The sequence below is a fragment of the Oncorhynchus tshawytscha genome, linkage group LG06 (assembly GCF_018296145.1).
Source record: "Oncorhynchus tshawytscha isolate Ot180627B linkage group LG06, Otsh_v2.0, whole genome shotgun sequence".
Classification (NCBI taxonomy): domain Eukaryota; kingdom Metazoa; phylum Chordata; class Actinopteri; order Salmoniformes; family Salmonidae; genus Oncorhynchus; species Oncorhynchus tshawytscha.
Genome location: NC_056434.1, coordinates 33,914,632 through 33,940,248, shown reverse-complemented (window position 1 = coordinate 33,940,248; position 25,617 = coordinate 33,914,632). Strand labels below are relative to the sequence as shown.

Below are 25,617 nucleotides of genomic sequence, written 5' to 3'. Positions count from 1 at the left end.
CACCACAAAGTGTAGGCAGATGAATAGTGATCTCTCAATAAGAAGCCGTAACCTTGTTAATTACCTGCGGTAAATCAAAAATCATTTGAGGAGATGGAAACTCCACTTAAATCGTATTAATGCCAATTATGTCTGTTGCGCATGCATCGTCATTGAGCCGCGCGTTGTATTCTGGGCTATTTTGGGGCAGGGGGAGCTCTCCTTCAAGGAGTGAATGGGAGTCAATTGGGCGCTAGCTCAAAAACCCAACATTAGCATGAATTTAGTGAACAAGAAGTACAACATCACAAATATTTTCAGAGATGTAAGATGACTAACTTCTCTGTAATGTCATATAGCTTTGGAATCGTGACATTACGTACTTTTGAGGACGTGGATTTCCCAACTCATACTCTGATTTTGAGAGGGGATTGCGTGAAAATCAGTTTAGCAACCGTGTGATGCAGCATTACAATGTGAACTTAATTGGTCGACAGTCTGCTGGGTGGGGCGTTATACAGTCCCCCAGTCATTGCCCAATTAGATTCTTCTCTTATTTTCTCGAATATCTTTGGGTAAGCACACAAGCTTTACATGGGTACCCATACAGCCAGAAGAGTTCAAGGAGTGATTAGGGAAGTTGAGCAGTGTTCCCTCAGGTGGGGCTTCAAGTTTTCAATTGAGAAACCGTTTTTTTTTTTCAAGAAGGAAGGTTAGGGAGGAAATATACATATACTTGGAAGTTGTATGGAAGGAATCTGAAGAGGGTGGGAGGGTTTAGAATCCTGGGGCTCTGGTTTGACACATGGGCGGAGCATATTAACAGGATAGTCCTCAAATGAGAAAAAAAATGAATGTGATGCGTTGCTTGTCAGGAATGGATTGGGGTGCAGATAGAATGGCAGTGATAATGATATGTATAGCTCTGTTAAGGTCATCACTGGATTATGGAGGTATAGCATTTGGAGCAGCAGCTCAGACATTTTTTAAACAGCTAGATTTAATGCAGGCCCAAGCCCTAAGAATATGTTGTGGAGTACTCAGGACCTCCCTGGTGGCAGCGATGCAGGTAGAGTTGGGAGAGCTAGCCTTGACATATTGGGTAAATCTACAAGGGCATAAGGCTATACAGCCTACAAAAAAAGGTAATCCTAGAGTGCAGGGAACATGAATGAAATCTGAATACAAGTTATGGGAGGATAGGCAATGGCATGGCGAGAGATTGGGTTATTCGGGAGTTTAGCCCCTCTGTGGTTCTTCCTGCTATCCCACCTTGGTTTCTCCCTCAGCCAGTGATATATCTACGGTTGCTTGAGAGGGTAAGATATGTTGAGGAAGGAGTAGATTCAGTTGTAAGTGAACATTTAAAGCCACAATACTATGCTTTCTTGAATATATTCACAGATGGACTCAAACAGGGAGGACAGGTGCAGCTTTTAATGTTCCTGAGTTTAAGGTGGCAGTGACAAAAAGAGCAATGGATAATTTATCTGTTTAATCAATGGAGTTACTGGCCTTACTATTGGTTGCAGAGTGAGTGGAGGTGGTGAGGCCAGACAGAGTAGTCATCTGCTCGGACTCCTGTGCAGCACTGAGGAGCTTAAGTTAGTGTCTCAGAGCGACATGATGTACTGTATGAGGTTTTGCGGTGCTTGTATAGGGTGAAGGAAATTGGGGTATTTGTGATGTTCCTCTGTGTACCAGCTCATGTGGGAGTAGAGGGGAATGAGGACGTGGATGTTGTCACCAAGCAGGCTCTTAAAACATCCTAATGTTGAGATGGAAATGTCAAATCAGTAAAGCAGAAGCCAAGGGGTTAATAAGAACAGTGGTTCAAAATAAATGGCAAGTGTTGTGGAACAGGGAGAGAAAGGGAAGACACCTGTACAAGATCCAGGAAAAGGTGGGGGCAGGGAGGTCCTCAGGCCGAGATAGTAGGAAAGTATAGTCACAAGACTGGGACACAGGGCTCAATAGTACATTGAAATTGGTGGGGAAACAGACTGGGAGGTGTTATTATTTTCAGGAGGTAGAGACAGTGGAACATTTTCTATTTCAGTGCCAGAAGGGAGGGAAAGGGAGCGATTGTTATTAGATTTGAGGAGTAATGAGGTTGAAGAGCCAGGATTAAGTGCTGGGGAAATCTTCAGGGGATGTAGTATTTATGTATTTTGTTTCCTTAGGGAGACGAATATTGGGTAGCATTTAGATCTTCACTGTCTTTGGTCCACACTCAAGTCCAGTTGGTGGCGATAATGCACCTTAAAGTTGGTTGCCAAACGCCATATTAAATCCACAGAAGTAGCTTTACGTGGGTAGAACTCATTGCCAACAGTGACAATAGCATTGTGATGCAGAACAGTGGGCTGAGAATAGAACGTTCGGAAGGCATGTTGGTACCATGGTGCTCAATAGGAGCTGGCAGGGTGAAAAATCCTTTTCAGGATTTTATGTACAGTAATTTTATGAAACTGGGCTCCGTGGTGGATGCAATGTCATGTGTCCAGTCTACTCAGCTTGGTATCCACTATATTCCACAGCCCAAATTGGCTAGAACATAACAAATTAGATTACTGGTCTTAATTAAAAAATATTTTAGAAATATGCAGGGTTTATGACCGTGGCTATGGAAGCTAGTGATGACCCTCCATCTCATCCCTTGGCAGTAGTGCTGTAGATTAATTTATTACTGACCTCAACCCAGAGTCTCACAGAGCGTTCAAAATCAGCCCACTGACACCCCTATCAGATCACAGCAAAACAGAGCAATACTTAAATCATGAGGCATCAAAGCCAAAGGAACTGCATAATAATAAGAAATGCTATAGATGGAAAGTGGTGTAGAAACCAACCAAAAAAACAATTAGGCAACAACAAATTCAATTCCTTCTAGACAACTTCCTGGACAAAACATTTCACTGTAATAGTGAAGGCGTAAACTTGGCAGTAGAAAACCTAAACAGTATATTTGACCTCTCAGCTTCCCTATCAAATCCCCAAAATTAAAGCAGACAACCTAAGAAAATTAACAATGACAAAAGGTTTGATGACAAAATAAATAATTAAATTAAGAAATTGAGAAACCCTTCCAACCAAAAACATATTATAGACCCAGAAAATCTGAGCCTTCAATATGGTGAATCACTAAAATACAGAAATACACTATGGAAAAAGGAGGAACAGCACGTCAGAAATCAGCTCAATGTAATTGAAGAATCCATAGAATCAAACCACTTCTGCAAAAATTGGAGCAGAGTTATCTATCCAAAATGGTGATGCATGGATAAACCACTTCTCCTATTTTTTTGGCTCTATAACAAAGAAAAAACAGCAAAAACATGATCGAAAACAAATCTTGAATCAACTATTAAAGACTACCAGAATCAACTGAATTCTCCAATTACATTGAATGAACTACAGGACAAAATACTAACCCTCCAACCCAAAAAGTCCTGTGCTGTTGATGGTATCCTAAATGAAATGATAAAATATACAGACCACAAAATCCAATTGGCTTTACTTAAACTTTTTAGCATCCTCAGCTCTGGCATTTTCCCCAATATTTGGTATCAAGGACTGACCCCAATAACTACTGTGGGATATGCCTCAAACAGCAACCGTGGGAAAATCCTCTGCATTATTATTAACAGCATACTCGCACATTTCCTCAGTGAAAACAATGTACTGAGCAAATGTCAAATTGGCTTTTTACCAAATTATTGTATGACAGACCATGTATTAACCATGCACACCCTAATTGACAAAAAAAACAAAGGCAAAGTCTTCTCATGCTTTGTTGATTTAAAAAAAGCTTGACTCAATTTGGCATCAGGGTCTGCGATACAAATGAATGGAAAGTGGTGTTGGGGGGAAAAACACACCGTTATAAAATCCATGTACACAAACAACAAGTGTGCGGTTAAAATTGGCAAAACAAAACAAACATTTCTTTCCAAGGGTTGTGGGGTGAGACAGGGATGCAGCTTGAGCCCCACTCTCTTCAACGACATACTGTATATATATATATATCAACGAATTGGCGATAATGAACTTCCCAGTATGGATTTACTGCCATACAATAACTCTACAGTCTGCAGCATCTGACTAGAATCTGAAGTCAAATGTCGACTGTTTGCTGATGATCTATCTGGTGCTTCTGTCTCCAACCAAGGAGGGCCTACAGCAGCACCTAGATCTTCTGCAAAGATACTGCCAGACCTGGGCCCTGACAGTAAATCACAGTAAGACAAAAATAATGGTGTTCCAAAAAAGGTCCAGTTGCCAGGACCACGAATATAAATTCCATCTACACACCGTTGCCCTGAAGCACACAAAAACTATACAGTTGAAGTCGGAAGTTTACATACACTTAGGTTGGAGTCATTAAAACTCGTTTTTCAACCACTCCACAAATTTCTTGTTAAATAACTATAGTTTTTAGGACAAGTCTTTCAGGATATCTACTTTGTGCATGACACAAGTAATTTTCCAACAATTGTTTACAGACAGATTATTTCACTGTATCACAATTCCAGTGGGTCAGAAGTTTACATACACCAAGTAGACTGTGCCTTAAAACAGCTTGGAAAATTCCAGCAAATGATGTCATGGCTTTAGAAGCTTCTGATAAGCTAATTGACATCATTTGAGTCAATTGGAGGTGTACCTGTGGATGTATTTCAAGGCCTACCTTCAAACTAAGTGCCTCTTTGCTTGACTTCATGGGAAAATCTAAAGAAATCAGGCAAAACCTCAGGAAAAAAATTGTTGACCTCCACAAGTCTGGTTCATCCTTAGGAGCAATTTCCAAACGCCTGAAGGTACCACGTTCATCTGTACAAACAACAGTACGTAAGTATAAACACCATGGGACCACGCAGCCGTCATACCGCTCAGGAAGGAGACGCGTTGTCTCCTAGAGATGAACGTACGTTGGTGCGAAAAGTAAAAATCAATCCCAGAACAGCAGCAAAAGGACCTTGTGAAGATGCTGGAGGAAACGGGTACAAAACTATCTACACTGCTCAAAAAAATAAAGGGAACACTTAAACAACACAGTGTAACTCCAAGTCAATCACACTTCTATGAAATCAAACTGTCCACTTAGGAAGCAACACTGATTGACAGTACATTTCACATGCTGTTGTGCAAATGGAATAGACAATAGGTGGAAATTATAGGCAATTAGCAAGACACCCCCAATAAAGGAGTGGTTCTGCAGGTGGTGACCACAGACCACTTCTCAGTTCCTATGCTTCCTGGCTGATGTTTTGGTCACTTTTGAATGCTGGCGGCGCTTTCACTCTAGTGGTAGCATGAGACGGAGTCTACAACCCACACAAGTGGCTCAGGTAATGCAGCTCATCCAGGATGGCACATCAATGCGAGCTGTGGCAAGAAGGTTTGCTGTGTCTGTCAGCGTAGTGTCCAGAGCATGAAGGCGCTACCAGGAGACAGGCCAGTACATCAGGAGACGTGGAGGAGGCCGTAGGAGGGCAACAACCCAGCAGCAGGACCGCTACCTCCGCCTTTGTGCAAGGAGGAGCAGGAGGAGCACTGCAAGAGCCCTGCAAAATTACCTCCAGCAGGCCACAAATGTGCATGTGTCTGCTCAAACGGTCAGAAACAGACTCCATGAGTGTGGTATGAGGGCCCGACAAACACAGGTGGGGGACGTTTGGCATTTGCCAGAGAACACCAAGATTGGCAAATTCGCCACTGGCGCCGTGTGCTCTTCACAGATGAAAGCAGGTTCACACTGAGCACATGTGACAGACGTGACAGAGTCTGGAGACGCCGTGGAGAACGTTCTGCTGCCTGCAACATCCTCCAGCATGACCGGTTTGGCGGTGGGTCAGTCATGGTGTGGGGTGGCATTTCTTTGGGGTGCCGCACAGCCCTCCATGTGCTTGCCAGAGGTAGCCTGACTGTCATTAGGTACCGAGATGAGATCCTCAGACCCCTTGTGAGACCATATGCTGGTGCGGTTGGCCCTGGGTTCCTCCTAATGCAAGACAATGCTAGACCTCATGTGGCTGGAGTGTGTCAGCAGTTCCTGCAAGAGGAAGGCATTGATGCTATGGACTGGCCCGCCCGTTCCCCAGACCTGAATCCAATTGAGCACATCTGGGACATCATGTCTCGCTCCATCCACCAACGCCACGTTGCACCACAGACTGTCCAGGAGTTGGCAGGTGCTTTAGTCCAGGTCTGGGAGGAGATCCCTCAGGACACCATCCGCCACCTCATCAGGAGCATGCCCAGGCGTTGTAGGGAGGTCATACAGGCACGTGGAGGCCACACACACTACTGAGCCTCATTTTGACTTGTTTTAAGGACATTACATCAAAGTTGGATCAGCCTGTAGTGTGGTTTTCCACTTTAATTTTGAGTGTGACTCCAAATCCAGATCTCCATGGGTTGATAAATTTGATTTCCATTGATCATTTGTGTGATTTGTTGTCAGCACATTCAACTATGTAAAGAAAAAGTATTTAATAAGAATATTTCATTCATTCAGATCTAGGATGTGTTATTTTAGTGTTCCCTTTATTTCTTTGAGCAGTGTATAGCCACTATAGTTGTGCACCAATCCACCAACACTGGATATAGATACTTTTGTACCTGTTTCCTCCAGCATCTTCACAAGGTCCTTTTGCTGCTGTTCTGGGATTGATTTTCACTTTTCGCACCAAAGTATCAACATAACCTGAAAGGCCACTCAGCAAGGAAGAGGCCACTGCTCCAAAACCGCCATAAAAAAGCCAGACTACGGTTTGCAACTGCACATGGGGACAAAGATCGTACTTCTTGGAGAAATGTCCTCTGGTCTAATGAAACAAAAATTCAACTGTTAGGCCATAATGACCATCGTTATGTTTGGAGGAAAAAGGGGGAGGCTTGCAAGCCAAAGACCACATCCCAACCGTGAAGCATGGGGGTGGCAGCATCATGTTGTGGGGGTGCTTTGCTGCAGGAGGGATTGGTGCACTTCACAAAATAGATGGCATCATGAGGTTGGAAAATGATGTGGATATATTGAAGCAACATCTCAAGACATCAGCTTGGTCGCAAATGGGTCTTCCAAATGGACAATGATCCCAAGCATACTTCCAAAGTTATGGCAAAATGGCTTAAGGACAACAAAGTCAAGGTATTGGAGTGGCCATTACAAAGCCCTGACCTCAATCCTATAGAAAATGTGTGGGCAGAACTGAAAAAGCGTGTGCGAGAAATGAGGCCTACACACCTGACTCAGTTACACCAGCTCTGTCAGGAGGAATGGGCCAAACTTCCCCCAACTTATTGTGGGAAGCTTGTGGAAGGCTACCAGAAATGTTTGACTCAAGTTAAACCATTTAAAAAGGCAATACACTCAATTAGTATTTGGTAGCATGTAAACTTCTGACCCAATGGGAATGTGATGAAAGAAATAAAAGCTGAAATAAGCTGAAATATAATCACTCTACTATTATTCTGACATTTCACATTCTTAAAATTAACTGGTTATCCTAACTGACCTAAGACAGGGCATTTTTACTATGATTAAATGTCAGGAATTGTAAAAAACTGAGTTTAAATGTAATTGGTTAAGGTGAATGAAAACTTCCGACTTCAACTGTACGTACCTCGCTCTTAACATCAGCACCACAGGTAACTTCCACAAAGCTGTGAACAATCTGAGACAAGGCAAGAATGGCCTTTTACGCCATCAAAAAGAAACATAAAATTTGACACCAGTTAGGACCTGTAAAAAAATACTTGAATCAATTATTGAACCCATTGCCCTTTATGGTTGTGAGGTCTGGGGTCCCCTCACCAACGAAGAATTCACAAATTGGGACAAACACCAAATTGAGACTACATGCAGAGTTCTGCAAAAATACCCTCTGTGTACAAGGTAAAACAACAAATAATGCATGCAGAGCAGAATTAGGCCGATAGCCGGCAATTATCAAAATCCAGAAGAGAGACGTTAAATTCTACAACCACCTAAAAGGAAGCGATGCCCAGACCTAAAATGAAGGAAAGCTTTGACTATGTGAAGACTCAGTGAGCATAGCCTTGCTATTGAGAGAGGCTGCCGTCGGCAGACCTGGCTCTCAAGAGAAGACAGGCTATGTGCACACTGCCTACAAAATGAGTTGGAAACTGAGCTGCACTTCCTAACCTCCTGCCAAATGTATGACCATAATAGACTCAGATTAAACACACAAAGAATTAGAGAACAAACCAAATGTTGATAACTAGCTAACTGGTTATAAAGCAATGACTGTATGCTAGAAAGCTATCCTAACTAAAATGGGACAGCTAGCTAGATAGCTCATCTGGTATGTGCAGGTAGAGGGGGACAATGGCGAACATGTAGATGAGAGCCATGCGCCAGAGGAATAGGCGGCGCGGCAGAGTGATACAGCCCATGTCTGCGCTGTGTTTAGCCCTTTACTGGGTGCCTCCTCTCCCTCTGCTCCTGCAACAGGGACCGTCAGTAGGCTACTGTAGCGGGACCGGAAGACAAGCACTGAGATGAAGACCATTCTAATGCGGTGTTCACAAGCATACAAACTAGGAAACTCGGAAATGTCCGACTTGCTACCTGGTTGAACGCGGCACGTGTATGACATTTCCGAGTTCCGACTAGCTTGTGAACGTGGCATTATTATATCAGTGGTGGAGACACGTCGCTACAGGTGGATGAAAATGTTCAGGGGGAAAGGAAAAGACTGCCGCACATGCGCAGGATAGACACCCTAAACACAGAGTTTCTAAACCCAGAGGCGCAACATCACGAGACTCTCGGGAACACTTGCGAAGAAGACAAGGCTGGGGTCTGGGGTTAGAGAAGTCAACGAGATAAGTGAAACTTTCTAACTTATTTGTACATTTTCTCATAATCTAAAGGCACAACCTAGATTGGAGCCAATGTCTTCAGTAGTTGAACATGTTATCACGCCTACCCCGTGAAAGTGACACACTGACACGTTTCATTTTAGTCAAAAACTATACATCGAAGGCGTCTGATTTGACAACCTGCACATGCACAGTTCGAACTGCGCATAGGCATGAGCTTAGCTAGCCAACGTCCCCATGACATCGCCTACAACTTTATCAGGGATTTATATTGGAGAAGCAGTTTCTGCCCATCTTCATACTGCACGGTCTTAACCCTAAATCATGTAGCTCTGGTACTGAGCTTGACGTTATATGTGCGGCCTCAAACACCAAACTTGTCATTTCTCGTTTACAAATGAATGATTTCAAAGCAATGTTATCTGCTTTGACATTGAGGCAGGAACAGGCACTGGCAAGCTGTTTTTCACTGTATCAAATGACATTTTATTCATCACATGCCTCGTAAACAACAGGTGTAGACTAACAGTAAAATAGTTACGGGCCCTTCCCAACAATGCAGAGGGAAAGAAAACAGATATAATAGAAAAGTAGTAACACGTAATAATAAATACACGAGTAGCGATAACGTGTCTATATACATGGGGTACCAGCACCGAGTCGATGTGCAGAGACATGAGGCAATTGAGGCAGAGATGTACGTATAACTAGGAATAAAGTGACTAGTCAACAGGACTAGTTTAGTTTATTGTGCAGGACGGATCATCAGGCAACGAGCAGACAGACAGTCATGGCAATAACAGATACATGCAGACACTAAGCAACACAGTCTATGTATGTACGTACGTACGTACATTCAAGTCCTACAGCGAAAGAGAGACAGGTTATATTCATTAACAGTAGAACAGATCACTGTACCCTTACTTCTCTTACACCATATAAATCAAACTTCCAGAATTTCATTAGACTTGACAAATATAATTTTACATTATAAAAATACTCAAATCTGATTGTAGCACACATTTACACAAACAAAAGTGGCATCTAAACAATTAACAAAAATGTGTCATTACAATTAGTTTGTTTTCCAGCATTTACATGATCGTTAAAGACAGGAGAGTTCAGTAGTATAGAGACCTGGAAGACTGCAGTCATGACAGCCAGGAGGATGGCAGGAGGCTGTCCACGAGGCGTGTGTGTTAGCCCAAATATCGCCTGACAGACAATTAAAACACTTATTTCTACAATTTAGTTCTCTCTACCATGGCCATCTATAACCCTGTACGGAGCTGTCTATTAATGAATACCTTGTCCGCTCTAGCATGGCCGGCTAGTGACTGATGAGACTGGATGGAGAGGGATAGGTCTATTAGCTGCATAAACATGGTGAAGCTTTTGGAATGTCTTATATCAACAACAGAGAGAGAAATGACAGACTGCCTCTCTAAATGGCTTCTGTAGAGTATCTCAATGGACAATGAGAGACAATTTCTCCAACTTGTCAACTGCGTGTTTGTTTGCATGTGTAATTTGTGGGGTCCTACCTAACCTTAAGACGTTCCATCTGTTTAAGGCAGACACAAATCACAATTATTTGGATGGTTAGACTCAATTGTGTGTCAAGTGGTCCCGTCAGCCCCAGTGCTGCTGGTCTGTCTGCTGGTCAACAGAGGGGGTATGGCCTCTTGGTCTGATTCTCTGATGAAGATAACAGCATCACCACTAACATTAATCAGACACTGAGCCTGGAGAGAGAGAAACCGAGAGGGAGAGAATGAGAGAGGGGGAGAGAGGACAGACATGAGGTTCTTTAACCTGTTGGTTCTTTGAGAAAATCTTGTAATGCTATAGGCCTCCAGTTCTTTGACTAACAAAGCAAATGAACAGTGTGTGTTACTGTACCTGGTTCTTGTTGGGGTTTTCCATGAAGACACACTCCTTCATGCTGTATGACACTAAGGCATTTCCCCCCAGAGCTGCTACATGGGCACGGACCATGGCAAACACCTCCGCTATGAAGGAATGGAGGAAGCCACTTACACCCCCCTCCTAAAACACACACACACGAAATATGCTAACCATTGAGATATCACTGCTATGAGCGAGCAGAGGAACCGACTACACACACACCACAGAAAAATGTAAAAATGTCCTATTCATCTCTGATGAAATCTTCAGGAATCTATCAAACAAACATGTGTATACGTGTACCTCTCGTAGTGAAGTGGTCTCCCTAATGAAGAACATGTTGATGATTCCCAAGTATTTCACAATGCGCGTCCCGGGAAGGAAGGACAGAGGAGTCATCTTCACCACAGTAACAGGGGCACCGCACGGCAACGACCTGGTGGAGCGTAGCGACCGGGACCGCCCCTCTGGGAGAGGACTGCAGCGCTCTGAAGACGAGACTGGAGGAGGGGTGGTGGGGGGAGAGAAAGGAGTGAGAGAAAAAAAACAGGAATGGATGCAATAACAGACTCAGCCTTTAGATGGCGACACATAGAATAGCAGACATGATGGGCTATGAGCTGGAAGAAAATGGATGCAGAATGTGTGAAATATGAATGTGAACTATAAGCTGTTGTGTATGTGAGCATGTAGGGCAGCATGGTGACAGAATAATCACAATGATGAAAGCGTAAGCTGCCAGGCAGTGACAGACAAACAGCCATACAGCCTCAACACTGGCCAGGCCTCAGCCACGTGTGTATGTATTTACAGTGCCTTCAGAAAATGTTCATACCACTTAACTTATTCCACATTTTGTTGTTATAGCCGGATTCAAAACTGATTAAATATAACAAAAACAATCACCCATCGACACACAAAACCGCATAATTTGCAAATTTATTGAAAATGATATACAGAAATCTCATTTGCATAAGTATTCACATCCCTTTGCTTTGACACTCCAAATTGAGCTCAAGTGCATCCTTGAGATTTCACTACAACTTGATTGGAGTCCACCTGTGGCCAATTCAATTGTTTAGACATGATTTAGAAACAAACACTATGTAAGGTTCCACAGTTGACAGGGCATGTCAGAGCAGAAACTATACCATGAAGTCCAAGGAACTGTCCGTAGATCTCCCAGATATATGCCTCATCACAAATCTATCTGGGGAAAGGTATAAAACCATTTCTAGAGTGTTGAAAGTTTCCAAAAGCACAGTGGTCTCCATCCTTGAGAAATGGAAAAGCAGGAACAACGAATGGAGCCAAATACAGGCAAATCCTTGGGAACCTGCTTCAGAGTGCAAATGACCTTGGAATGTAAATCTTCGCCCCAGTCTAACAGGACAGTGACCCCAAGCATACAGCCAAAGCAATGCTGCAATGGCTTCAGAACAAGAATGTGAAAGTCGTTGAGTGGCTCAGCCAAAGCCCAAACTTGAATCCCATTGAAAATCTGTGGAGACTTGAAGATAGATGGAGAGCGGCGGTGAACAGCTAACTTATGAGCGCTTGAGAAAATCTGTAACGAAGAATGGGATAAAATTCCCAAATTCAGATGTGCAAAGCTGATCCAGACACACCCAAGACGACTCAAAGCTGATCCAGATACACCCAAGACGACTCAATGCTGATCCAGACACACCCAAGACGACTCAATGCTGATCCAGACACACCCAAGACGACCCAATGCTGATCCAGACACACCCAAGACTACCCAAAGCTGATCCAGACACACCCAAGACTACCCAAAGCTGATCCAGACACACCCAAGACAACTCAAAGCTGATCCAGACACACCCAAGACAACTCAAAGCTGATCCAGACACACCCAAGACAACTCAAAGCTGATCCAGACACACCCAAGACAACTCAAAGCTGATCCAGACACACCCAAGACGACTCAAAGCTGATCCAGACACACCCAAGACGACTCAAAACTGTAATCGCCACCAAAGGTGCTTCTACAAAGTATTGACTCAGGGGTGTGAATACTTATGTAAAAGATATTTCTGTATTTTATTTTCAATACATTTAAAATTTCTGAAAACACGTTTTTACCATGTCATTATGGGGCATTGTGTGTAGATGAATGAGGGGGGTGGAGAATACATTTAATACATTTTGAATTCAGGCTGTAACAATTTTAAATAAGTCAAGGGGTATGAATACTTTCTGAAGGCACTGTACCCGTGTGTGGGTGTGAGAGAGTCCCTATGTGCGTTTGTTTGAATTAGCCTATGTGTGTGTATGATCGATACAGAACAGAAGGCAGTCTGTTAAGCAGAATGATTGAAACAAGCCAGAGTGTGAAAGATGTTCCATCTTGTAACATAGTGAATGATGCTTCAATCAGACCAGGAACCTTCACAGACAATTTGAACAACATTAAGTCTACATCTCAAATCACTCCCCAGTTAGTGCGTTACACAGGGATCTGCCATATGGCTCTGATCCGAAGTAGTGCATTATAAAGGGGATACCGTGTGATTTGAAATGTGTTGTGACATTTAAACCCAGTTAATTATGCTCAGTTATTATCACAGTTTATGAAACTGTTTATTTACGTAGTGCAGAAATATCAAAATGCATTTCCCCCAGTCACCAGCTTTAGTGAGACATTTTAAGTGCGTTTTAAGCATGTTTTAAGATACTCCTTGATGTTTACTTCCTCCATGTCAGTCACTATTGCGACAGAGTCAGAGGTTATACACTGGCTGTTGGTTGGCTATCCCTCTGAGGGGCGGGGCTTCAACTTTCACACTCTAGCTAATCAGCTGGTGCATGATCTGAGACGCTCCACCCCACAGCGGCATGCGGGGAGGGATGTGTATATTTGTGTGTGTGTGTGTACCAGAGTGTGCTAGCAACTGTGTCCTCCTACTTGTCTTAACTGATCCTCGTCTTATGGTGTGAGCTTTCAGCCTAAGCAGCTCTAGCCAGGTGCTGCATCTGTCTGCAAAGGAACCGTAATCAACCGAGGGAGCTGGAGAAAAATACACACACCACACGTACACACGCAAACACACACCACACATGCAGAGAGAACATCCACACCGCATACACACGTGCGTGCACACACACACACACACACCGTACACACGTACCGAAAACCGCATACACACATGACATAATACAGACACACATAAAGAAAAGAACACGGGACAAAATAAAAAATGTAAGGATGAGAACTTAAAACAGGACCGTGGTAGCCATGGCAGCAGGTAGGGGGTGGGGTGTGGGGGGGAGCCTACCTCGAGACGAGTGGACCATGGCACTCTCAGGAACACCTGTCGACACACACACACACACACACACACACAACATGATCCACCGCCACGTGTTGACTCTTCAGTCCTCAGCAACACACAGTATCTCAATACCTTTCAGACAGACGCTTCCTTTCCTACGTTCTATTCCCTAGTCCTATACCCACATCTTGTTCCCTAGTCCTAAATCCCATCTCCTAGTCTTGGTTGAAATGGAGGTGGTGGAGGGCAGCCATTTTAGTTTAACCCCTCCTCTCTCTCCAGACCAATGACGAGCAGGATTGTTTCTCTTCTAGAAATACAGACAGGGCTGCAGGTCTAAAATACCTGAAAGAAGATTTACCTGGGCATACTGTTACAGTATTTACCTGGTGAAACAGTCTCCGGTGGTAAATTCACATTTAACACAACCATCACAGAATACATTAAAAAAGACAGAATAGGACACTATGGGTTAAGGGAGCTTCAAGGGTGAGAGGTTACAGGCAGTTAGGGGATTTCTGATGTTTTGTCTGCTATGGGATGGTTATTGGAGGTTAAAGGTTAGGCAGTTGATAGTGGTTAAGATTAGAGGTTATAAGGGGTAAGGTGTGGCGGTGTACCTGAAGGTTTGGCTGTAGGCTGGTTGTTGGAGATGGTTGACTCTCCACACAGCTCCATAGAAAACTGGAGCTGTTCCTCATTCTCACCACTCCCTGGAAAACAAACAAACCCCTCAACCCACCTGAATATACCAACTCAAGTAGAGGGTCTTATCTCTCTAGCTCGCCCTAACTACAGAACCTTATCTCTAAGCCTTGACATACAGTGGGGCAAAAAAGTATTTAGTCAGCCACCAATTGTGCAAGTTTTCCTACTTAAAAAGATGAGGCCTGTAATTTTCATCATAGGTACACTTCAACTATGACAGACAAAATGAGCAAAAAAAATCCAGAAAATCACATTGTAGGATTTTTAATGAATTTTTTTGAAAATTATGGTGGACAATCAGTATTTTGTCACCTACAAACAAGCAAGATTTCTGGCTCTCACAGACCTGTAACTTCTTCTTTAAGAGGCTCCTCTGTCCTCCACTCGTTACCTGTATTAATGGCACCCGTATGAACTTGTTATCAGTATAAAAGACACCTGTCCACAACCTCAAACAGTCACACTCCAAACTCCACTATGGCCAAGACCAAAGAGCTGTCAAAGGACACCAGAAACAAAATTGTAGACCTGCACCAGGCTGGGAAGACTGAATCTGCAATAGGTAAGCAGCTTGGTTTGAAGAAATCAACTGTGGGAGCAATTATTAGGAAATGGAAGACATACAAGACCACTGATAATCTCCCTCGATCTGGGGCTCCACGCAAGATCTCACGCCGTGGGGTCAAAATGATCACAAGAACGGTGAGCAAAAATCCCAGAACCACATGGGGGGACCTAGTGAATGACCTACAGAGAGCTGGGACCAAAGTAACAAAGCCTACCATCAGTAACACACTATGCCGCCAGGGACTCAAATCCTGCAGTGCCAGACATGTCCCCCTGCTTAAGCCAGTACATGTCCAGGCCCGTCTGAAGCTTGTTTTTTACCAAAATATAACTATTTGGTAAAAACTCAACTCATCGTGTTTGGAGGACAAAGAATGCTGAGTTGCATCAAAAGAACACCATACCTACTGTGAAGCATGGGGGTGGAAACATCATGCTTTGGGGCTGTTTTTCTGCAAAGGGACCAGGACGACTGAAGGAAAGAATGAATGGGGCCATGTATCGTGAGATTTTGAGTGAAAACCTCCTTCCATCAGCAAGGGCATTGAAGATGAAACGTGGCTGGGTCTTTCAGCATGACAATGATCCCAAACACACCGCCCGGGCAACGAAGGAGTGGCTTCGTAAGAAGCATTTCAAGGTCCTGGAGTGGCCTAGCCAGTCTCCAGATCTCAACCCCATAGAAAATCTTTGGAGGGAGTTGAAAGTCCGTGTCGCCCAGCAACAGCTCCAAAATATCACTGCTCTAGAGGAGATCTGCATGGAAGAATGGGCCAAAATACCAGCAACAGTGTGTGAAAACCTTGTAAAAACTTACAGAAAACATTTGACCTCTGTCATTGCCAACAAAGTATTGAGATAAACTTTTGTTATTGACCAAATACTTATTTTCCACCATAATTTGCAAATAAATTCAATGTGATTTTCTCATTTTGTCTGTCATAGTTGAAGTGTACCTATGATGAAAATTACAGGCCTCTCTCATCTTTTTAAGTGGGAGAACTTGCACAATTGGTGGCTGACTAAATACTTTTTTGCCCCACTGTATAGGCTTTCAGAATACTGACCCCTGGTGAGAGCCTTGTCTGCTGCCTGCTGAGTCTCCTTGTCAAAACTCATGGCTACGGCTGTCACCGCCACCTGGAGGGGAGAGGGGATGTGAGAAAATGAGAGAATGAAACTCTTTTTACCTTGTTGCTATCATTTAATGACACAAAAGTAAGATAAAGATACTGACCAAAACCGAGTTAAGATGGACAAGATAGGAGAGGTGTGCTCAGGTATTTATGTCCTCTCACCTGTATGAGTTCTTCTTCTGGTACGGCTACAGTGAAGTTGAGATGGCAAAGACAGCAGGGGATCATGGAACGCAGCTTAAAGTATAGACTCTACACACACAGACAAATAAAAAGCAGACAGTTCAATTTAATATGGAAGTTGTATATTAAGTAGAATAAGTAAGAGGAACACCAACGCTTAACCCGTGCTTCCCTCTTGTGTGTATGGTCTTACTTTGAGCAAGTTCTCACAGAGGTCAGTAAAGATCTTGTTGAGGCCCTGGTTGGTCAGATTGGCATTACTGAGTCTGTAGACCCGGACAGATGTAAACATCTTGGGAGGAATGGAAGAGAATGAGTAAGATATTATAAATCGCAAAATAAGTAGTAGTAGTCGTTGTTGTAGTGTTTCAATGTGCGAGCCTGACCTGTAGTCCTGAAGTCCAGTTGTGAATCCCAGGCATGACCTCCGTGTTACAGCTGTAGAACCCTGGAGAGACAGACATATGGACGGACATGGTGAAAGAGCAGAGTTGAATAGAAAATATAATTTCTAGTAGAACAGTGTTTATATACCTGCAGGTATGGGGGCATCAGTAAGTAGGGATTGGATGTCCTCTACTGCATCAGTGTCATCAATCTGAAGACAGGAGAAGAAATACATTAACACACCACATCCTATACTATGCCCACACACTACAATTTACACATCCAACATAACAGTACACACACACCCACCCTACAGTACACACACACCCTACAGTTAGAGGACACCCAGCCAGCCATACCTCCAGTACAAAGGCATCCTTCTTGCCGTGGGACAGGTCTAGTTCGGACAGCTCATCTGAACTCTCAGAGGTAGACCTGAACAGTCTGCTGGACCGCTGTCTGTCAGGGATAGGAGACCCCACCACCTCCTCTATACACTCCTACAACAAGAGCAATAAAAACAACAATAGGTGTGTGTGGCTCCGACCAACCCTGTCCAGGTTGTGAGCCGCTGAGTTAGTCACAGTCCCATAGCAACAGCATCAGTCCAAACCACACAATAAGTAGCTACATCCAATTCACCCACACCCAAGGCGCTATCAAAGTAAGTTTTTACATTAGTTAATAGCACACACAACAATTTAGTGGAGGGAGGAAAAGTGAGAAGACTCTTCAGGGGTTGGGTTAACGCAGCATTTATCTTTTTTTCCACTCAGAAAAGTTCAGATAAAATACCTTGCTGCGTTTTTTAAAAATGCAGATCTAAAATGCTTCTTATTGTAAATTCTGCTCTAGTCATGGTTCGCGCCAAATCATCAATGGAAAAGGACACATTTCATGCTTTAGTTTCACTTCTCCACTTGAATGAAATATCTTTGCTCTAGTCATTGGATCACCAGACAGAGCTCTGACAGATGTAGGTTACTTTTCCCAAGTACTTTCCTCCGGTGTAGTTTTTCTCCAGTAATAAGTTAAAATGCAAACATTAGAAAATGTAGCTGGCTATATTCTTTCTGTGAAAAACATTAGAAATATGATGGCCATGCATCATTTTTGCTAAAGGAAAATAGCTTGCTTTTGAATTGTAAGCTAATGTACATGTGTTAATGCTAGCTAAGTAGCATTGCACTGCTGTTGTCATCTGATAAACTATTTTCTGCCATATCTGTTGCACTAATATATTCTGTGTTAAGAAAAACTATAGCCCCTTGAAAATGCATGAGCATACTAGCTGTGTTCTTGAGTGTACTATCATAGAGCTCTGATTCTAGACTGTACTTAGAGTTGTGATTTTAGAGTGTATGCATTTCCGTAGATCTGTGATTCTGGACTGTACTCGTACAGCTGTAATTGTAGGACTAGTCATATTGTGATTCTAGAGTATTGTACTCGTATAGAGGTTTAATTCTTGAAAGGCTGTAGTTCTCATACAGAGCTGTGATTCTAGAGGGTGTTGTACTCATACAGAGTTGATTAATAGAGAGGGTAGTGTGGCATGCATCACTAATTGGGCATGCTCAGTACCGTATTCAGGCCGGTGAATGCCTCAGGGTCCAACGTAAATAACTTCTTAACAACCAGAGAAAGACAGGAGATAACTATCACTTTCATATTTACACAGAATTACACCTACACACATATGGCTGTGTGTGCGTGCCTCTCACCGGGGGGTGTATGTTGTAGAGCTCCTTGTTCTTGGCGATGGTGTCATCGATGCGTTTCTGCATGGTGGAGATGTGTTGGTCGTAGCTCAGGTCACTGGGGGTCTTTCCAGCTATCTGGATACCACCTGGAGCTGGCAGCGCTGACAGGTACACACCCGTTGCGGACTGGACGCACACACGTCAAAGAGAGGGATATACACGACACACACACAGACCCGTCAGATACACAACTCGTAGAAGACTGGAGGAGAGGTAGGCACACATACACCACACACACAGACTTACAGCTAGTCCCAGGAGCATGTTTTCTCCCACACTGATCTGAATGCGGAGTCCAAACAGAGCATTCATGGAGCGCAGTTTGAGTTTGTTCATCAGCTGTGTGTGGAGCTCATACTCCATGAAGGGGAGGAGGTTAGAGATGGATGTAGCATTCACCTCCCCTTGGGCCTTCTTCTTCGTTCGACACAACCTGCAATATAACATCCTTTTACATACCTCTCTGGGCCACCTTCCTCATACGAAAAAACATAATAAGCTCAGAAAAAAAAGAAACGTCCCCTTTTCAGGACCCTGTCTTTCAAAGATAATTCGGAAAAATCCAAATAACTTCACAGATCTTCATTGTAAAGGGTTTAAACACTGTTTCCCATGCTTTCCAAACAATGAATGAACATGCACCTCTAGAACGGTCGTTAAGACATTAACCGCTTACAGACGGTAGGCAATTAAAGTCATAGTTATGAAAACTTAGGACACTAAAGAGGCCTTTCTACGGACTCTGAAAAACACAAAAAGAAAGATCCCCATGGTCCCTGCTCAGCTGTGTGAATATGCCTTAGGCATGCTGCAAGGAGGCATGAGGACTGCAGATGTGAGCAGGGCAATAAATTGCAATGTCCGTACTGTGAGACGCCTAAGACAGCGCTACAGGGACAGCTGATCATCCACAGTGGCAGACCACGTGTAACAATATCTGTACAGGATCTATACATCCGAACATCACACCTGCAGGACAGGTACAGGATGGCAACAACAACTGCCCGAGTTACACCAGGAATGTACAATCCCTCCATCAGTGCTCAGACTGTCTGCAATAGGCTGAGAGAGGCTGGACTGAGGGCTTTTAAGGCAGGTCCTCACCAGACATCATGGGCAACAACATCGCCTATGGGCACAAACCCACCGTCGCTGGACCAGATAGGACTGGCAAAAAGTGCTCTTCACTGACGAGTCGCGGTTTTGTCTCACTGGGGGTGATGGTCAGATATGCGTTTATCGCCGAAGGAATGAGTGTTACACCGAGGCCTGTACTCTGGAGCGTGATCGTTTTGGAGGTGGAGGGTCCATCATGGTCTGGGACGGTGTGTCACAGCATCATCGGACTGAGCTTGTTGTCATTGCAGGCAATCTCAACGCTGTGCGTTACAGGGAAGATATCCTCCTCTCTCTTGTGGTACCCTTCCTGCAAGACAGGAATGTCAGTATTCTGCCATGGCAAGTGAAGAGCCCGGATCTCAATCCCATTGAGCAAGTCTGGAACCTGTTGGATTGGAGGGTGAGGGCTAGGGCCATTCCCCCCAGAAATGTCCGGGGACTTGCAGGTGCCTTGGTGGAAGTGGGGTAACATCTCACAGTGAGATGGTAAATCTGGTGCAGTACTTAATGCAGCTGGTGGCCACACCAGATACTGACTGTTACATTTTGACCCCCCCCTTTGTTCTCGGACACATTATTGAATTTCTGTTAGTCACATGTCTGTGAAACTTGTTCAGTTTTTGACTCAGTTGTTGAATCTTATGTTCATACAAACATTTACACGTTAAGTTTGCTGAAAATAAACACAGTTGACGGTTCTCTTTTAGCTGAGTTTATTACCCACACAGACAGGATATATGGTGGTAGTGTGTGTATGTTACCTGGCCTGTATGAGGCAGCCCTTCCCAGTAACCTCAGCCTCAGCAGGTAGGTCTATTGTAGTAAAGAGCACATCAGGGACCTTCTGTCTCCTACAGTGGTAGCAGTATGTAAGCTGAGCTGGGAACGGCATGTTGAACTCATCATACGGGATGTGAGCAAACCCGCAGCTAGGGGGCGACGCATCCTCAAACCTGAAATACACACACACAGCTCAGAAAAAAATGCTAGAACACCATTTTTAAATTCAATTAATTCAGAACACCCCTCTCCATTTAGAAGCAATCAATAACTAGGTTAGTCCAAAACCTCCTGGCTACTCAAATCTTTTCACACCTACACTAACACCCATCCAGCAGTGTGTGTGTGTGTGTGTGTTCCTACCCCAGCCAGGTTGAGCTAACTTCCCCCTCGCCCCTCTCCGACCCCACCATGCCGGGGTGTGGTTGTCGTGATAACCTGTGGTCGCTGCCGCCGGTGTCCAGACAGCCCTCACGCATGAATCTGGGATTCAACATGGCCGCTGTGCCAGATGCAGACAGGATACACACCTCCTCACTGTGGGAACAGGAGGGAGGGTGGAGAGAGAGAGATAGTGGATAACTTTAGATCCACATAACTTTATAACTTTCTGTGCCTATAATGCACTAACAGACTTTGAAATACAACTTTGGTTTTTGTATTGTGTGTGTGTGCAGTGTACCAGATGCTTGTGCTCTCGCTGTATCCCACCACAGCGTGGCAACCCAGGGCTTTTGCATGAGACTTAATCTCCTGACGAATCTCCTCCCACCACGCGTCCCTCGTCTCCGGCTCGTCTGCAACACAAACACACATAATGTCATACACAGACACACATACATAGCGACACAGACACACACACTGGCTGGATACCTGACTGACTGTCTACCAGAAACGCGACAATCAGAAATTAGCTGACTATCAGAAACTAAAACCTATTAGAAACTAGCTTCTTTTAGAAACTTACTGACCATCAGAAACTAGAAGTATCGAAACTAGCGAATACCATTAAATAAGAAGCAACAGGGAATGAACTGACACTTTTTTTTTGCTGATTGTGTTAAAATGGTGTATCATAGCAAGCAGGTACCACTTAACCAAACTGTCAGTTCGTAACACAGTGAACATGATGTTGATGACGATGATGAACATAATGAAGGTGTTTAGTTAGTGTCTGGGCTGTTCTCATCTCATAGCATCATCTCCAGGCCAGCCAATCACAGGAAGACAGGAATGTAGGGTGGCGTCCCAACCCCCTACATCTCCTTAACTTCATTCCCATAAAGTATTGTGTTCAGTCGTTCACACCAAAGCTAAAAAAATATAAATGTTAAAAAAAATGAAATTAATAGGAGTATTGTTATTGGATAAGTGCCTTCCTGTTTCAAAACATTATCTACAGTTTTTGAGGCTCCTGAACAAGACCCTGGCCTCATATAAGGCCAGGCAAGGAGGATAAGAGGCCCTTCTCAGAGCCTTCATCATACTCAAATGAGGGACACCTGGTGGAGGCTGAACCATGGTCCTTAATAATAACCATGGGTCCACTCTGTACCTCCTGGGAGAGGCCACATGCTCAAAGAGAGATAGAGATGATAGAGAGGGAAGAAGGGAGAGAGAGAGGAAAATGGAGACACGGGGAGGAAGGAAGGATGTGAGATGGATGGATAAATGGCTCAGGCATAACAGACCCAGAGCAGAGCCCTCTCTAAAAGAAGCAGCATGTCTCACAGGTACGCTCACATCCACACGCATGGGCAGAGGAGGGCCATATTCATTCATCACAGATCTTGAACCAACACAGCCCTGTCTCTAACTACACTACCCGGTGTCTCACACTCCCTCCATTCCTGTACCCCCCTCCATCCTCTTGTCTCTTCCCCCCTCCCAGCATGAATACGGCCCAGTGAATCCAGGGATGACGCACATACCCAGTCTGTCTCAGTTTTAACCTGGACAGGCTTCTTAGAGGAGCATTACTGAAGCGCAGGGAGAACTTTAGGGATGCAATGTGTCACACACTGCTGTAGCAGCTTGGGATGGTGGGCTAGCCAAGGGGAAGGACTGGGGGGGGCTTAGCGCATGCTCAGCACACACACACACACACACACACATACACAGACTAGGAGAGAGGAGGATGGCAGCTCAGTGAAAGAAACAGAGCTTTAGTTTAGAGCTGTAACTAGATGCTTGCAGACACCCATATTTGTGTGCCTGGGTGGGTGGGTGTGTTTCAGTGAGCTGCCATGTCTCCAGTGTGTGAGACCAGTAGGAGGAGGGAGGTACCTGCAGCGACACTATTCCAGTCTAGCAGTTTGTAAGAGCGCGTGTTACCCAACACTGGGCCAGAACAACACACACCATTAGTACAGAAAGAGAGGAAAAAGAGAAGATACAAACTACAACACAACAGCACCACAGTAATTGCAAAGACACAGACCACTGAGTCAATACCAGAGTCTAGCAGAGAGAGAGAAAGAGAAAGAAGCGAGAACAAGGTAGAGAGAAAAGCAGATATGGTGAGAAGAATGATCAAAGATATGCTGTGGAATTAGACAAGCAGGGAGAGAGGTAAAGGCTAAAGAGAGGAGAGAAAGAGAAGAGGCATTCACTAGCAGATCTCTCTACAGTCTAAGGCAGGGGTATCAAACATACGGAGGGGGACCAATCCGGCCCGCCGGTAGTTTGAGTAATAAAACATTAATACACACACACGGAGTAAACAAAAATTAAGAACACCTGCTCTTTTCATGACATAAATCCAGGTGAAGGCTATGATCCTTACTGATGTGCCTTAATAATGTTCCCTTAAAGGGTAGAGCGAATGCCTGGTACACTCCGGAAATATCAGAAGTCATTCATAAAATAAATGATGCCTGGAACACAGGCTTTAGGCCTGGACTGGCAAGTTATTAAACTGAGGAATCCTTGTGTAAGACAAATCAGAAAGGCTAAACATGACTATTATGTTACAGCCCTTTCGAATTGTAATGGGAACACGGCTAAATTGTGGAAAACTGTCAAATCCCTGAAGGGTTCCACTTCCTCCTCTCTGCCACAACAAATTCATTTACTTTTTAAAAATGCTGTCATTTTATTTCAGCGGGCTCTTTTGGAAAGAACTTCTAAGCCTATTCATAATTATATTGGGCTGGATGTTGATAGGGGAAATGTGCTGAATGATCAGAGAAATTATAGTCAAAGCTTTTCTTTTAGGCTATTTACCGAAAAATATGTCCTGGAAGCTTTGCTAGCAATAGAGAAGACATCCACAGGGCCCGACTAACCGGATCCCGGTCTGCTTAACTGTGCAGCACCCATCACTGTTGGCTTAATAAACACAATTTTTATTTAACACTGGTATCAGGAAATATTCCAAAAGCATGGAAATCAGCTCGTGCTGCCATTCCTTAAGGGCAGGGATAGTAGTGATCGTAATAATTATCACCCCATTTCAAGGCATCCTTGTCTAGCTACGATTCTTGAATCATTGGTAAATGTACAAATTTGATCTTTTTTTATCTGACAAATGTATTGTGAATGTAAATAAAATCAGGCCTTAGGCCTGGGCATAGCACTATTACTGTTACCATTTTAGTTATTAATGATCTTGTCCATGCTTTTGACACGAAAATTAAATGTGCTGCTTTGTTTGTGGACCTGTCAAAAGCTTTTGATACTGTTGATACTGCTATTTCATTGTTGTCCTCAATAGGCCTGAGTTCTGACGCCTGTTCATAGTTAGCTAGCTATTGAACGTTACGGATGTAACCCATTTGCATTCTCAGAAACCCTACCTGCGGGTTAGCTTCAGCTACCTGCAGATTCATACTACAACTATGACAATGTTTGTATTGGATGGTGGTTGTATGAGTTGGGATTATGCCGGTTCATTGTTAGCTAGCTAGCTACAGTACATGTCTAAACAAAACACTTAGCCAGATGATTAGATGGCCCATCAAGTTAGCCAGGTGTATCTGGGGGTGATTAAGGCCATCTATTGTATTTCATGAACGTGTACAAGTCTAGACAGTAGTGACCCATCCACTTAACTAGATGTGGCTGGGGTTGGTTGCAACATTTCCTTCACATGACCCATCAATTTAGACAAGCGTGTCAGGTAACCGTCATGTAAAAATGATAAAATAGTTTTATCTGGACACTATTTTTGATATTGCTACTATGTAAGTAACCATTTCAATGTACTGTTTACACCTTCTGTATCCTGTGCATGTGACAAATCAACTTTTTATTTGATATAGTGTGTGTTTACCAGAGACTAATTTGAAGAACAACATGACCTGCACCAAAGTCAGATAAGGATATAGGCCAAGGACTAGATAATGTATTTTTACCAGGAGTTTTTCCTTATAGTTGGTTACTACTTTCACCGCTTTTAGTTTTGAAATCTTTGGTTGTTTACTAAACACTATGTTTAGCAAATGGCCTCACATGTAAATCTTTAAAGAGATCGGAGGGCCTAAGGTTTAAGAGGGTGTGAACAATGCTGAATGTAGACAAAGAAAATTTTCGCAAAAATGGGGTTACAAGTTTATCAACTTTCAAAGCAGAATTACTTTTCCATTGTTCTTCAACTGCAGTGTATGAAATACCATTTTCTAGCTGAGTCTCTACTTTAATTCAATGTGAAAAACACATTTTCAAATTTTACAACATAAGACCGAATCGAGGCGGTCAGTCACATACGCAGATGATACTACTATGTATGCCCAAACTGTGGCCACAAAGTTCGAAGCTAAGTTCGAAACTAAGGGGCCTAGCCAGAACCATGAAAAACAGCCCCAGAGTATTATTCCTCCTCCACCAAACATTACAGTTGGCACTATGCATAGGGGCAGGTAGCGTTCTCCTGACATCCGCCAAACCCAGATATGTCCGTCAGATGGTGAAGCATGATTCATCACTCCAGAGAAGGCGTTT

The 25,617-nt window shown here is 43.7% G+C and overlaps 1 protein-coding gene across 10 annotated transcripts in view; it reads right to left on the bottom strand.

Annotated features, from left to right (window-relative positions):
- Positions 1-9,543: 9,543 nt before the first annotated feature.
- Positions 9,544-25,617, bottom strand: part of LOC112245125 (C2 domain-containing protein 5) — a 43,020-nt gene continuing 26,946 nt past the window's right edge. For 2 of the 10 annotated variants that reach the window (XM_024413106.2, XM_024413113.2), the window contains 18 exons: positions 21,359-21,473; positions 21,040-21,213; positions 20,658-20,849; positions 19,024-19,210; positions 18,739-18,903; positions 18,599-18,643; positions 17,374-17,514; positions 17,162-17,225; positions 17,014-17,075; positions 16,821-16,919; positions 16,607-16,696; positions 16,376-16,448; positions 14,654-14,746; positions 14,037-14,072; positions 13,637-13,768; positions 11,041-11,237; positions 10,732-10,878; positions 9,544-10,574 (listed from right to left, as the gene is read on the bottom strand). In XM_024413106.2, the coding sequence (XP_024268874.1) occupies positions 10,449-10,574; positions 10,732-10,878; positions 11,041-11,237; positions 13,637-13,768; positions 14,037-14,072; positions 14,654-14,746; positions 16,376-16,448; positions 16,607-16,696; positions 16,821-16,919; positions 17,014-17,075; positions 17,162-17,225; positions 17,374-17,514; positions 18,599-18,643; positions 18,739-18,903; positions 19,024-19,210; positions 20,658-20,849; positions 21,040-21,213; positions 21,359-21,473 (2,138 nt within the window). In that variant the 3' untranslated portion in view covers positions 9,544-10,448. The remainder of the gene's footprint in view (positions 10,575-10,731; positions 10,879-11,040; positions 11,238-13,636; positions 13,769-14,036; positions 14,073-14,653; positions 14,747-16,375; positions 16,449-16,606; positions 16,697-16,820; positions 16,920-17,013; positions 17,076-17,161; positions 17,226-17,373; positions 17,515-18,598; positions 18,644-18,738; positions 18,904-19,023; positions 19,211-20,657; positions 20,850-21,039; positions 21,214-21,358; positions 21,474-25,617) is intronic. The other 8 variants (XM_024413108.2, XM_024413109.2, XM_024413111.2 and 5 more) reach the window with 8 other exon arrangements.